Source organism: Gambusia affinis, linkage group LG17 (assembly GCF_019740435.1).
Source record: "Gambusia affinis linkage group LG17, SWU_Gaff_1.0, whole genome shotgun sequence".
Lineage (NCBI taxonomy): Eukaryota > Metazoa > Chordata > Actinopteri > Cyprinodontiformes > Poeciliidae > Gambusia > Gambusia affinis.
In genome coordinates this window covers 16,574,344-16,588,529 of record NC_057884.1, presented here as the reverse complement: position 1 = coordinate 16,588,529, position 14,186 = coordinate 16,574,344, and the positions used below count along the sequence as shown (strand labels likewise).

At 35.5% G+C, this 14,186-nt stretch overlaps 1 protein-coding gene across 1 annotated transcript in view; it reads right to left on the bottom strand.

Moving 5' to 3' along the window:
- Window positions 1-4,653: 4,653 nt before the first annotated feature.
- Window positions 4,654-14,186, bottom strand: part of trabd2a (TraB domain containing 2A) — a 49,792-nt gene continuing 40,259 nt past the window's right edge. Inside the window, exons 5-7 of the mRNA XM_044095813.1 lie at window positions 9,771-9,861; window positions 7,185-7,460; window positions 4,654-5,627 (exon numbers count right to left, since the gene is read on the bottom strand). Coding sequence (XP_043951748.1) covers window positions 5,423-5,627; window positions 7,185-7,460; window positions 9,771-9,861 — 572 coding nt within the window. The 3' untranslated portion in view covers window positions 4,654-5,422. The remainder of the gene's footprint in view (window positions 5,628-7,184; window positions 7,461-9,770; window positions 9,862-14,186) is intronic.

The following is a 14,186-nucleotide window of genomic DNA, read 5'->3' as shown; positions in this document are numbered from 1 at the left end:
AGACTGAATGAATGAGAATGACAGTTCCTGACTTTGCAGCCAGAGGGAGGCATTTGACACAGTGCGACTGATGTTTGCTGCCAGGCATATTTCTTCATAGAGATGTCTTATCTTGATCTACATTTTCTTTTAGGATACATAACAGTGGAAAACGTATAAAGTTATGAGCAAAGCAATATTTATTTATTTTTTTTTAAAAAAGCAGTTCCCTCACACTCTACTTGACTGAGACAATCAGCATATTCTTCAAAAATCCTAACTTTTTAACTACAAGTGTTTTCTATTCAGATACTGGGCATGAAGTAACTTTAAGAAACTTTAAGGGAAGCAGTTTTTAGTCTTTATATGGTAGAGTACAGAAAGAGTAAAACGAATTAAAATTTTCAAACTATGCGTGAAAAATTGGTGGCTTTAGATTGCATGCGTTAAGAGCCCAGAGACTCACTTCTGGTATGACATGAGAGTGTGTGCTTGACTTTTTGGACTAACAGTTCAGTTATAATCGTCTGTGATTGTACATTTCTTGAGCTTGAAGTGTGGGTTTTCTTCTCTCCATAGCACTTCTCAGAAAAAAAGTCATTCTCGTGAATAGGATCCATTGACCCAAGCTGGAACTGAGTGACACCCTGTGGTGCTGTGCCAGCACAAAAACGGCTCATTTGTTTATAAACTGACAATCAAAGACAGGCCAACCTAGAAAAGCACTGAGAGACACAAAACATGGTTTTGTTCTGAAACCCCAACAAAACCAAAAAATTGATGTTTTTACTGTGCACGAATGACATTTCTTTTGGGTAAGTACTATTGTTATTTTTTCTACAAGAAAGACGTCCAATATTTGAATACAGAAAGAAATCTTGATTTTAGTTATTCTCTCTAAGGTTTTCCTTTGAGCCTACTCTAAAGAAAAAAGCCATTCGACTGTGTAAGACAAGTATTTTTGAGGTAACAGAATCCTTCCCCTGGTTGCATCCTTCAGTTTTGACAATAAACAAACTCATCAGACTGATTTTCAGGTTGTGTGGTTTTTTTTTTTAAGTAAACAGATATGAAATGTATTCTTTTTAATCAATACTCATATAGTTTATCAGTATGCAATGTTTTGCGTTATTTTGCTTTTTACTACTTTTCTATTGGCTAGTCACCAGTCAGGGCTGTTATGACTGAAAAAAAAAAATATATATATATATATATTTCCCTCCTGTACTGCCAGATCGATAGCCCTCAACTTAAAGACTGCATCATATAAATTTGAAAAAAAAAAATCTTGGTTTTCCCTGCTAGCATTTGCTTGTTCTAAATGAAAATTAGCCTTTTTTTCTTTGATTTCCAGTTTTGACTTCCAATGATTCACTTCCTGCTGAAGAGCCCCCTGGTGGTTGAAGAAAAATCCTCAGAAAAGCCGCACCGGGCTATAAGCCGCATGGTTCAAGGCATAGGAAAAAGTAGCGGCTTATAGTCTGAAAATACAGTACTCTTTATGTAAGATTCAGAGAACTTACAAAGTAAGTTTCACCAAATTAATCATTAGTTCTATCAAAGTCCAATGAAATGTGGAGAGTTTCAAAAAAATAGCTTACAAGTTTTGAAGTAACTAGATGCTTTTAAAGTTTCATAAAAGCATCTTAAAAGTATCAGAAAGTCCTTTGTAAGTTCAGGAAGGTCATCAATTTGTTCTAGGAAAGTAACTTCTAGGGTCAGAGAAATATTGTACTATAGTACTCATTTTTGTAAAACAAAAAGACTGTTTAACAAAAGCCAGTTTGTTCTGAGGTTTATAAATTAGCTTCACTCTGTTAAAGGTTTTAAACTCTGCTGTTTAACTGTTATAAAAACTTGACTAAATAAAACTCAGCCAACAGTAATTTATTGTGATTTTTTTCATCACAAGTTACTGACTTTTAGATTACCATTTCGTTAGGTGAATGCAGTAAAGTATAACCCTAAAGGCATTTCTTGAACACACTGTAGATGTACAGGACCAGAGACACAGTAGTTAAACAGAAACTTTGTGCTAAAAAAACGACCATGTGCAGCAAAAATCTACAGTACAATTGGAAGATTTTATGACCTGGACTGATGGCATGTCTTTATTTTTGTCTATAGTTTCATGTTTTACAGGAAACAGGAGTCTGCAGAGACATCTGCTTTTAATTTCTCCAGGTTCAGTTGGCCACCCAACCTCCAGTACAAAGTGGTGTGCTTATGTAGGAACCAAATTTCTGATTATATTTTCTTACCAAAATAGATTTACTCAAAAAGGAAAATAAATATATATTTTTTAAATATTTTATTTGATTTGGACAAGTTAATTAAGTTCTGTTGGTAAAAAAATGATTCCGTGTGTTGTCTGTGTTTGCTTGAGTTAAATGTAGTTATGAGGTGACTCAATGTGCATTACCCTGTAAATTGGATAGTATTTAAAGTGAATACAGTAAACAAAATGTCCTCCAGCTAGTTTACTTCCATCATATTAGTGTCCACTGAGCTCTCGACTTTCAGAAAGGTATTAGTTTCCTGTGGGATTGAGTTAAATATTTTAACCATCATTGTTTGTTAATAATTGCAAATCATCAAAGTGAAAATATGTCAAAGAAGAGAAGAATCCATCAGTTAAGAGGTCAGCTGATGATTACCAATCTTCCTGGTTTGAAGGTAAGACTTTGGTTTAAATTTTAAAGGATTTCTTTTTATTCTCTACTGCAGGTAACTATTGTGGCTTGACTCCTGACATTCCCGCTGTTCTTCAAGCTGTGTTTCAAATAGTAAATGAGCTATAACATCTGTCAGCAAGAGCACTCAACAGGAGGTAATTAGGGGAGTGACCTGCAACTTTGTTTGTTTGCTCTTTTATGGAATGACTGAATGACTTACATGGTTTGTTGTTTTTAAGAGGTTTTGAGTTACATGGAACAGATCGAAACCGTCATTTAGAATTGCATGCTGTCTTTAACATGATGTATGTTTAATGCCTTGGAGCCATAAGACTGACTTACTGAAGTGACTTAAGCGATACAACTAAAGTTCAGTTTTACCTTTCACAATCGCACAAAGAAATATTCCAGTATTTGATTTCAATGTACTTGTAATTTACAGTTGTAATTGTCTGTAATTAATTAGAAGATACATAAAGTATGAAAAGTTATACCTGTCATTTTTTATGTTGAATATCAAATTATCATTAGTGTCAAATATAACCAGGCTATGATGGTTCTAATTAGCTGCTAATTGGTCAGTGAATTATTTTTATTTTAATAAAAGAAACATTCACATAAAACACTTTCTGTGGCGCTCAAGGCAGCATTTATATCTGTGATAAAAATAGTAAAATGTTCAGTGATGTAATTCAAGAAATAAACACACTTTAGTGGTCTATCTCTTAAATCTCCTTATTATCCTGCACACATAAATAAACCCGTCCAAAGCGCAGCTCCACCTTAAATGAAAGGACAAGCTAAATAGTCAATTAGCAATCTTTTCCTGTTGACAGAACAAATCTATTAACTTTCATTTCCTGTACATTGAAAAGATCCCTTGCTGCTCCAGTTTCCTGTTTGCTCCAGTTTGTTCCCCTGTTGCTACAACTTCTTTAGTTTGTTTAGCTTATTTCTTATCTTAAACAACTTATAATAACAGCGTTTATTAGAGAATATGTGAACAACCGATTAACGTGCCATGAATTATCAATAGTAGAACAATGGCAGCAATGTTAACAATCCCATTTACAGGTTTGAATGAATTTATAATGGGATGCTTAATGGAAATGGTGTAACATTTAAAAGTAGTTTCATCATATTTCCGCTAATCAAAATCTAACACTTTTAATTTTGATAGACCAAGAGATTTCTGACAGTGATAGAAATAAACATCCCAGAATTTAAATGTCAACTTTGCTGCATAAATTAATTAAAGACATTAAAAATAAACATATTCCGACATGTTAAAAAGCTATGCAGTTGTTATAATAGCATAAATTATAGCTGTTACTGAGCAAAAACTAATATGAACTATTGGACTTGGATTTAACAGTTATCTTTGTTTTTACCGTTCTTGTTTTTAGCTCCTACTAAATAATAATGTTTAGATTCCAACCAGCTTTCCTCACATATCTTGGTTTTGTTCATCTTTAGATCATCTTGTGTTTTTTCCCTTCCTTACTACCTACATTTGTTTCTATGGATTAGAGTCACTGAAAACATAAGATTTTAATCTCAGAATTCTGATTTTTTTTTTCCTCAGAATTCTGACTTCTGTTGTTCTACATATAAAACATAATAGCAGTACTGACTTTCTTTAATTTTAAATACAGTCAAAATAATGGCAATAAACAAAAGAATGTGTCTAAATAAATATTTTATTGTTGATACTATTACAATTATCATATTCCATAGATGACATGTGACTGTCCTAAAATACTACACTGTACATGTTCTACATGTGTGGACAGGCTTTATTATAACTGCAATATTATCACTGTAATTATCTTGAAAATATAAAAACACACATGGATACTGTAGTAACAAAAATATTTATAAAAGGTCTGAAAATGTTCTGTATGCTTTACAGGAAAGCTAATGTAGTTAAATAATTTAAACCTAATAAACACATCAAAGTAAGAAATAACACTGATAGATTAGATACAATACAATCATCTGTCCATATCACAACTTTAATTTCAGTGTGAAACATGACATGGGCTGTGGTGGTTAGTTCCTGATGTCCTTTAAGAAATATGATGCGCATTTATTTATCAATTCATACAAAAACAATGTTTCTCATATTTTTTATAGCCCTAAAATACAACTGTAGCATAAAAAAAACTATCTACAATTTCCCCAACCAATACATTTTACAACATCAAAGAGATTGTAAATGAAAGAATAAATTAAGTTGCGAAGAACACTTCTGGTTGCAAACACAAGGCGTATAAGAGCAGACAAACTCACTCTCACAAGCAAACACAGCATAAACACACTAACTCATACAAGCACACTAAATACAAATGGTTCAAGTTGTGTCTAAGAAGAATTTTTAATGTTCAAGAATGCTCTGAATGATATGCATGTTGCAAGCACTAATGGGCAGCTAACATCTGGCAAAAACGCAAATGAGACATAAGAAAATATTCTGGATTTTTTATTTTTACTTGCATTTTCTTTTGCATTCTTTGTGCAAAGTTTTATCATCACAAAGTAACAAAAAACAAACCTGTATTGTTCCACAAAAACATGTATAATGTTTTATTTATTTATTTATCTTTATCAGAGCATCAGTCCATTGACATCAGTTCCAACTCAGGTTGCTCAAGCCTGACAGTTACATGGAAAACATTTTCTGGTGGGCCTCAGGTCCTAATTAGACCTCGTGTTGGACTGAATTTAAACTCGTTATTGCTTTTATTACTAAAATAATTCATGTCCTGCTACAGGCCTACAGACCCTTTCTGAAATACCAAAGCTATAAGTGTGAAGAGCAAAATAAGTAAACTGTAGGGAAAGGAGGTGATGGGTGATGAAGACTGGGTGTGATGGTAGTTGTGCTGGCTGTAGACTTTGTTTGGTGGCTCCACTGTGATGTAGCCGTTGATGATACGAACCAAAGGAGGAGGCGGAGACTGAACCATGGAACTGCAGGAGAAAATAACAAGATAACAAGATGAATATATAATGTAACAATACTAGTTTTCCCGCTCATTTTCTTACAACAGAAAAATGAAAGAAGTTGTAGCAACAGGGGAACAAATTAGGATTTGTCCTAATTGGCTTCATGGTTTAAACACCAACAAACAGTAATTTTAAAGCTTAATCTCACATGTTTGAAATGAAAAATCATGTCACACTTCTGAAAAATGTTGGTGGGCTTTCCAGCAAAACTGTGGAAAGCAAAGCAACCAGGTTCTTGTACTGCATAACTATGCAACGAAAGACCCTGCTCTGCAGTGAACATGCCTGTGTGTAAACTCTGACCATTTCTCCTTTTCAGACATTAAAATACACAGACATGTATAAGGAGTGCACTTTGTAGCAAGCATAAGCAAACAGTCTGTTTCTTTTCCCATTTAAAATTCAGAGTCTTGCATAAAGAAAGAAAAATAATTTCTACTGACATAATGTAAAGAGCACTTTACATCTCGTTTCCATCCTCTGCATGTATTTGTTTTCTTTCTTTGGGTTGTCGTATTTAATTCACACAGTCCAGCTTTGTGTATGTCAGATGAAACTGGAAACTCTAAATGGCCCATAAGTGCTATGTATTGTGGACTGTATTGGTTGACCCCAGGACAAATGACTGGAAATGGAGACACTCTGAACAAATGGTTCTTCCTGATAAATGACTCTAGGAAATGGAAGAACAGAGTCTTACCCTTTTTGACAACTAAAATGAAAACCAAATCTTGCTGTGACAAAACATACAGATGTTTTTTCACATCGCCGGCAACTACTTTTTGTCAAAAAGGTGAGCTTGTTTTGTTCTGCGGTTAGTCCCTGCCTAGAGCTATGGTGAGAACCAAGTCGGGTTTAATTGTCAAGTTTGCTATTTTTACATGTAAGACACTGATACCGGCTCCAGAGAAGCGTGGATCTAATGTTTGTGTTCTGTAACTAAATGAAGAGGATGAGATTTGATATGTTGGCTGTTTGTTTGGTGATATGGTGACTGTTTGAGCCCCCAGCATCACATCAGGAAGTTCCCCACGGTCTTCTCACATGAAGTAACGTGTTTATCTTCATTTGTTTATAACATCTATTTCCAACTATTACAATTATAAACCATACTGCTGTGGTCAGAAGTTGATATACAATTATCGTGCATAAATGTCATGTTAATACAAGGCTTTTGATCAGTATTTGGATTACTCTATTTTTAGGAGATGATTAAACAACTTTAAAGGTTTTTTTTTTTTTTAAATGGATGGGCAGATGGATAGATGGAAGCAGAGGTTCCTTACTTGGTCTGCACCCTGTTAGTCTATGGCTGCATAAAACTTGCTTTGTTGTGGACAGTGACACTAGCTTCCACGTATAAGTTTGACCCCTTTTTAAAATGATTTCAAACCGATGCACCAATTGTTGTTTTGAAAATCCACAGAAGCTATATGCTATACATTTTCTCACCCTTTAAATCAGTTTGTAAAAGTCCAAAATGAAGTTGTCATCTTATCTTTCAGCTTTCTGTCTCCTTACCTCTCTTCTAAGCGTACCCAGAGGTCATTGAAATGTCGATTTTGTTGTTTCTTTTGCTTGTTCCGCCTCTTTTTCTTTAGCATCTTCTTCTCTGCTTTCTCTAGAAGATCCAGGCTGTCTGCAGGAAGGAGCATGTGGGGTAGTGGTTCCTCTTCCAGGAGAACTCCCTGATCCTCCTCTTTGTGTGGGAGCTCATGGAGGAAGGGTTCCAGAAGAGAAAAGTCATCCTGGTGACCCTCCAGTGCTGGGGAAGCAGGTTTTGATGGTTTTGATCTCCTAAGTGACACAAACACTTGAATAAGTTGAAGAAAATAAATGGGAAATGTGTCTTAAGCCTTTTATGAAGAAGTTCCTAATACACTTTGATTATTCTCTGCTTGTTTTGACTCTCTTTGCAACCCATCAGCCTTGAATAGGTTCACAAATATTTAATTACATTTCACTTCTTTGCAGTTAAAGACTGCAAACACTGGAAAACAAATATCAGAGACATATTCCTTTTTCCTCCTGGGAACATGTGGATCTTTGAAAAGTTGGCACACCCATCTTTTCTTAGATTTTAGTCAGCCATGACAAAATGAAGATGAAGGAGAAAAGCAAGACTTAAGAGGGGAGAGATGAATTTTGGAAGTATTAGAAAAGGGTGAGGAGATAATATAACAAACAAGATCAAGTTTGACAGAAAATACACATGCATATGTGTGTGCAAGTGTATGCAAATACAAATTAAAAGCATTTTGTACAGTTTGCATGCGTGCAGTGAAGCCTACACACTTGATCTTCATAATATTTATTGGTAGCTGTTCAGTTCTACATGGATCTTTGTCAGGTTAAACATTTGCCAAGTTGTGGACATGTCTCATTGCTTTCTAAATGTTTGTCCTGTTGAAGCATTGGGACATAACCAATGATAACTATCACATCTGTGGACACATCTTTAACATTGAATGATATCCACATACTGTGGAGCAGTGTGTTCTGCCATCCAGATGTTGTCATCCTCAAGAAGAACCCATTTACTTAAGCAGAAACACATTCTGCACATATTACAAATGATGTCCTCGCTGTAAATTAGCCTTAAAGTGGTCCAGGGGTGTCATCCAAAGTCAGTAGTTAATGTGTTACGAGCAAAACGTTTTGCAAAAGACAAAACGTTTTAAAGTCCCCTTTAAAAAGCAAACTGTGGAAAGCATTTATCTTAAACTACTCTCCTCAATCCTTATCACCTACAAACTTTTACAAAAGCTGATATGATGTAAATGTTATTTCATTCCAATCTACATAATAAATTGCTCAGTTTCATTGTATTTGCATTATTACACATAAACAGAGCAGTAAAATTTTTCGGACTCGCGTTAACCCAGTGACATGGGTCAGGTGCTGGTTCATTTCAGGCTCATAATCCCATATCAAATACAGGCTCTTGTGTGTGAAAGTAGATTTACTCATTCATTCGAACACACACAGGAACAAGAACACAGATTGAAAGTGAGATAGCCACCCGCAGTGCTCCATGCTTGACTGGCTGCACTACATGCTTCGCAGCAGGAGGTACGAGCCAAACATAGCTTGGACTTTTCAACAATGCTTCATTGGTGGGCCACTGGGGAATTTGTCAGACCTATCAGCTGTGCAATCTAAAACACAGAAGCAGTCAGCAACATGCAAAATCCCTTAAAGAATGAGAGCTGTCAATGGGAATTATTTCTGCTGAAACAGTGAAATGTAAACATTGCATCAACAATATCATGCAGTCCGATTAGGGGACAACCTTTACTCATTAGTGTTATACTTTGGGGGCATGGAGGATGTGAAGAAAGTGCATCACAATATACATTATTTACTGTAGCAAAATCTATTTGTATAGTTGCAGACTGCAGACAACTGAACAGACATATCTTTTTTAGTCAAAATTAAACATAAAAACAATAAACAGCTCGGGAGAAAAGATCTGATTGCTATGTTTAATGGATACAGCATTCTAGTCTTGAAAAAATAGTGGCAGAAAAAAGATACTACTAACTATTTTCTCCTAACACCTCAACAATTTGTGATTTTATGCAAAAGACAAAACACAAAATTATTCATTTTTTACTAGTCAATTCAAGTTAGTTATTTATATATTCAGTTCATATTCCATTTTTCATCTTGAAAAATGGAATATGTACTGTTGTATAGTTGCAGACCGCATGTAGGCAACTAGAATTTTAAAAAGTCAATCATGCAATTATGAAAATGTTATTACCCTTAGGTATTGTTTTTATATAGGAAACAATGTCTTGGCACAATTATACTAAAAAAACAGAATAAGTGAAACTCATAAAGGTTGATGGGAAAATTAATGGGCCAGAATAGAGGGCAATCCAGGAAGAATACCTATTAGAGAATGCAACAGACTGGAAACAGCGGACAGTGACCCTAAACATGCAATATTGAGCTTGTTACACAATATTTCCCATTCATTAGAATGGCCTTGTCCAAGTACTGACCTGAATGCAACTGAAAACTTTCCATTGGTCTATCATATAAAATCTCTGTGAGACACTTTGTGGTTGTGTTTAACTTGCTTACTACCAGTGCCGTTACCTCTTTATGGGTTGCCCAGCAGGCGTGTGTTCCACCTCATATCCTTGGCGGCGAAGCACATCGATTACTGTGTTGTTGCCAAGAAAGTGACCTGCAATCAAGAAATTAACAGTGATGCATTAAACCTAACAGAAGCAGGACATTTGATATAAATGGCTCCAGAATACAGTAGAGTAGAGCAGAAATAAAGCAATTAGGTGTGGAAGACTCAAGACTCCAAGAATGTAACATGGAAGGAGACAGGAAGGACCCAAGGTAGAGGAGATGTTACAGTCATGCAACAAATCCAATATAAACACAATAAATACAAAATAAAAGGCATGATTCTAAATGTTCATGTCTTTGTTACTTTGAAAATGATAAAACAAAAAGTTTCAGTGGGTTATTGTGTCCAATTAGCTACAATTTGCCTCCTATTTTGAAAAACAAAACAAGAATACTTGAAGGTTAGGGTTATATTTAGAGTTCTTATCTCTACTCCTTCTTCTTTTCTTCACCAACCATTTTGATCTCTCCATTCACAACCGTACTAATCTTTTCCATGCCCTCTACTTGCCTGTCCTCTCTTTCTCGCTGTGACCCTCTCAGCTAGGTGAAGTGGAGCCATTGAGGCTTCAGGTTGCCATGTCAAGAGGTCTCCATTCTTCCTCTCATTCTGACAAAAGGGAGCAGTGGCCTATTGTTTAGGCCTGCTCAGCCGTGGCACCACGGAGCTGTGTAAACAATGAACCCCAGCACTTTAATCTGGGCCAGAGCCACCGATAGAAACAAGCTAGCCTGGATGCACTATAGGTGCCATGTTGCTGCCACCATGACTTGGAAAAAATGCTTTCACATATGAATGAATGTGCATTGTTTAAATATTCATCAGTTTGAATTAGTCTACAAGATGTATATATGCTGAATCCAGACCAAACTCCCAAATAAAAATAGAGATCAGAATGAATCAAAGGGACAAAGTTTCACAGCTTGTTTTCATTTAGAAACATCTTAACTCCTATTCAAGCTCAAGATTTATACAAGTCTAATTCATAGGACTGAGGTGGGATAAATTGTGCTGCTTGACACAATGTAGGGGAATGGAAAGCTTTGTGGACTTCAAAACTTCAGAGACTCATTAGTATACACACAATAACATGCCTACATGAATATACACATATATGCAAATTTTCGGGACGTCCACCATGACAAAGTATCTTTAGTGGGAGAGCAGCGAAAATAAGTGGTTTTTAAATCTTTGAAAATAAAAACCAAATTTTAAAATAAATGAATCCAATGTATAATTCCAAAATAGTGGGAGGGTTTTATGTGCCCAAGAAATCACAAAAGCAAGCAAATTCAAACTTAGTAAGTCCCTAAATGGTCATTTGAAACTAAAAGACGTTACAGAAAGAGTTCTATAGCTGTAGTCTTCAAATATTTTTTAGTTTCACAGAAACTGATGAATTGTTAAAAGTCCAAGTATAAATAAGATTCATTATACATACTAAATTTAGAATTTAACAATACTTTCTCAGACAGATAATATGCATTTATTTTAATGCAAGATGACTTTCTCACAGAGTTTATGTAATATTTTCAGTACCTTGCTCCTAATCTGTGGCTAACTGAAATTGTGCCCTGCTGGTTTCACATACGGCTTCATTACAGAGCCATTTTTAGACTCATTAATTCACACCATCCAACAGACAGCAGATAAAAATGAAAAAAACAAATAATATCTAATGTGAAATCTCAAAGCATTTCTTTTAACTGAAGTTTAATGCATTAGTTACAGAAATTTTCCACCTTAAGCTAAAAAACGTGTTTCTCTGGCCCCGCTTTGGGCCCATGGCCTAACTTGCACTTGATATTTATTTACAGCCTCTCACTGGAAACAGACCTGCAGCCCTGCAATTTACAGCCCCGTGCAGTTTTGGGCGTCCACATCTGGAGTAATCCAGAGGAACATCTGACATGTATTTCCACTGATTATTTACTTAGGCTTATTTCATACATCTTAAATCGATGAAATTGGCCAGGGATATTTGCACCAATGCACAATATGTTCACTGTATGCCTTTTAAGTTGCACCAAGAGAAGGGAGATGGTGGAGATAAAGATACGAGACAGACCTGAAAGCCTTCATTCACCGTGGACTCTCTCCATCCAGAAACATGAAATGGACCACTTAGTAAGAGAGGCACAGATTAGGTCATGTGTTGCTTGGTCCAATTTCCTCTAACGCGACATCTTTGAAAGCAGGCCAAAAAAGGAAAAAAAAACAACCTATAAATAAGTTTTACACCAACACACTATGGTTTGAGAAAGTCTTTATCTTCATTGTCTTTAATACTGCAAGCTAATCACTGATTAAGTCAAATATATTTTAGAGGCAACTGTTGTTTTAGAAAATACCTATAGGTGTGGATTAGTCATAAATAAGCAAGGCAATTTAGCAGTGCAAGAAAATTTAAGAAGTTGCAAACCAGTCTTTAAAAAATCTTTTAACGGGACTACTAAAAGCTCAAAATATTAAAGTTCCAATATTACAATTCATTTTAGACAGCGTGGTATCATATGCTCATCTAAGATAATTGTTTCAACTCAAACACTACAGAGGAATGCCATTAAGACTAAAAGACATTAAACAAAAAACAAACATACTGGCTCATGATGATGTTGGAGAACATATTAAAAAAACATCATATGCCTAGAAACGATCTCAGTTCATCCACTGGCTTTATCTGAGATTACATTGCAGATTGTACAGGTTCAAGAGTAAAGTCAAACACACCTTGTCTGTCTTTAAATTGAGCAAACTATGTTTTACAACTCCTCACACCTGTACTCAGAGCTGTGCAAGAGGAGAACCACAGAGGTTCTTCTAGTCAGGAAGATGTGGAATTGCTGCAATCAGAGGCTCATATTATTAGAACATATGGAACGTCTTAAATAGTGTTCTTTTTCCATACTCTTCAATATTTACACTACAGCTTGAAACCAAGGCCAGAGCAGCAGTTCTCATAACATTACAGCATGCTGGATAAACAAACGCTATAGTCAGTACTGAGGCCTTTCCACCCCATACAGGCTTTTCTTGCTGTTTATGTACACATTATGTTCTGCTAGTTAGTAGACTTCAGCAGCCTGTAGTCATCACCTCTGTCCACAAAAAGAAACCCTCTATTGAGATAACCATAAGGTGTCACCGTGCTGCAGAGCATAAAAAGACAAATTAAGCTTATGTAAGCTATTGTCAAAACAAAACAAAAAAAAGACAGAGACATTTGTGATCCAATATTTCAGAAATTATGTAACGAAGCATTTTTTTATTTTTTTCCTGGAAAACCCCAACACTGGCTTGTAACAGCCAAGTAAAACCTCAGGGTGTTCAACTGTCACAGAGAGTCAACCATCCATAAAAGTGACAGTCATGACAAAGACAAATATGAGGAAAATTACTGGTTATTCACTGGCACAAAAACAACACAGCTTTCATTGTGTTTATTAAACAAGGCCAGCTCTGTCTAGAAATTTGTACTTGATGGGCACATAATTCCTTCAAATAATAAACATAACCATCATCAATAATCATTTTGGAGATTGTTTGAAAAGAACACAAACCTGCAGAAAACAGTGATATGGGGTGATATATCTATGTACAACTTCACTTTATATCTCTTACAAATAGTTCATATTTGGCCAGAAAATTCTCAAGCTTATCCATATAGAGTGACACTAAACGCAGAGATGTGGCTTGGTCATCAAAGTAGCATGACTGCCCACATGTCAAGAGAATTATTTATTACAAATGTATAAAACTGGCTCTTGGTATTTCTACCCAAGCAACTATAACAAACAATGCTACGAATAAAAACAATGCCATGGCCATCCATTGTAAATAAAAGTATGTATGTAGTGAATGTATTTAGAGTGGGGTTGAAATATATAGTGCTGACAACGAGAAACCCCGGACTTCTTACGTAGCCATGAGGAGGAGCAGGAGGGAAACTTGTAAGCAGTGTCTTGAAGAGTTTATTGTTTTACAATAGTTGTAGTGCCAGACATAAAAACCTGCTTAATGACTTCCAGTGAACAGAGGAAAACATGCAAGTTTTAGATTTCTGAGAATAATCTCTTGCTTGAACACACAGAGACTGCAGGACATAGTGTTGCACCTGGATTAATCCTCAATAGAATACAAACATGTTTTCAAAATACTGCAATACCACATGAAATAGTTTTTGAGCTAATTCAGACTAGGCCAAAACACACACACACACACACTCACAAATGCATATGTAGCCTAATGTTTCAGATAACCAAGGATCAGGGCAGATTGAGAAAGGAGCCAAAAAGCAATTTTTTCATAATAAGATGCAAAAGCCACAATTCAATCCCTGTTCAAGAGTACGTAGAGTCGTTTCATCTTGC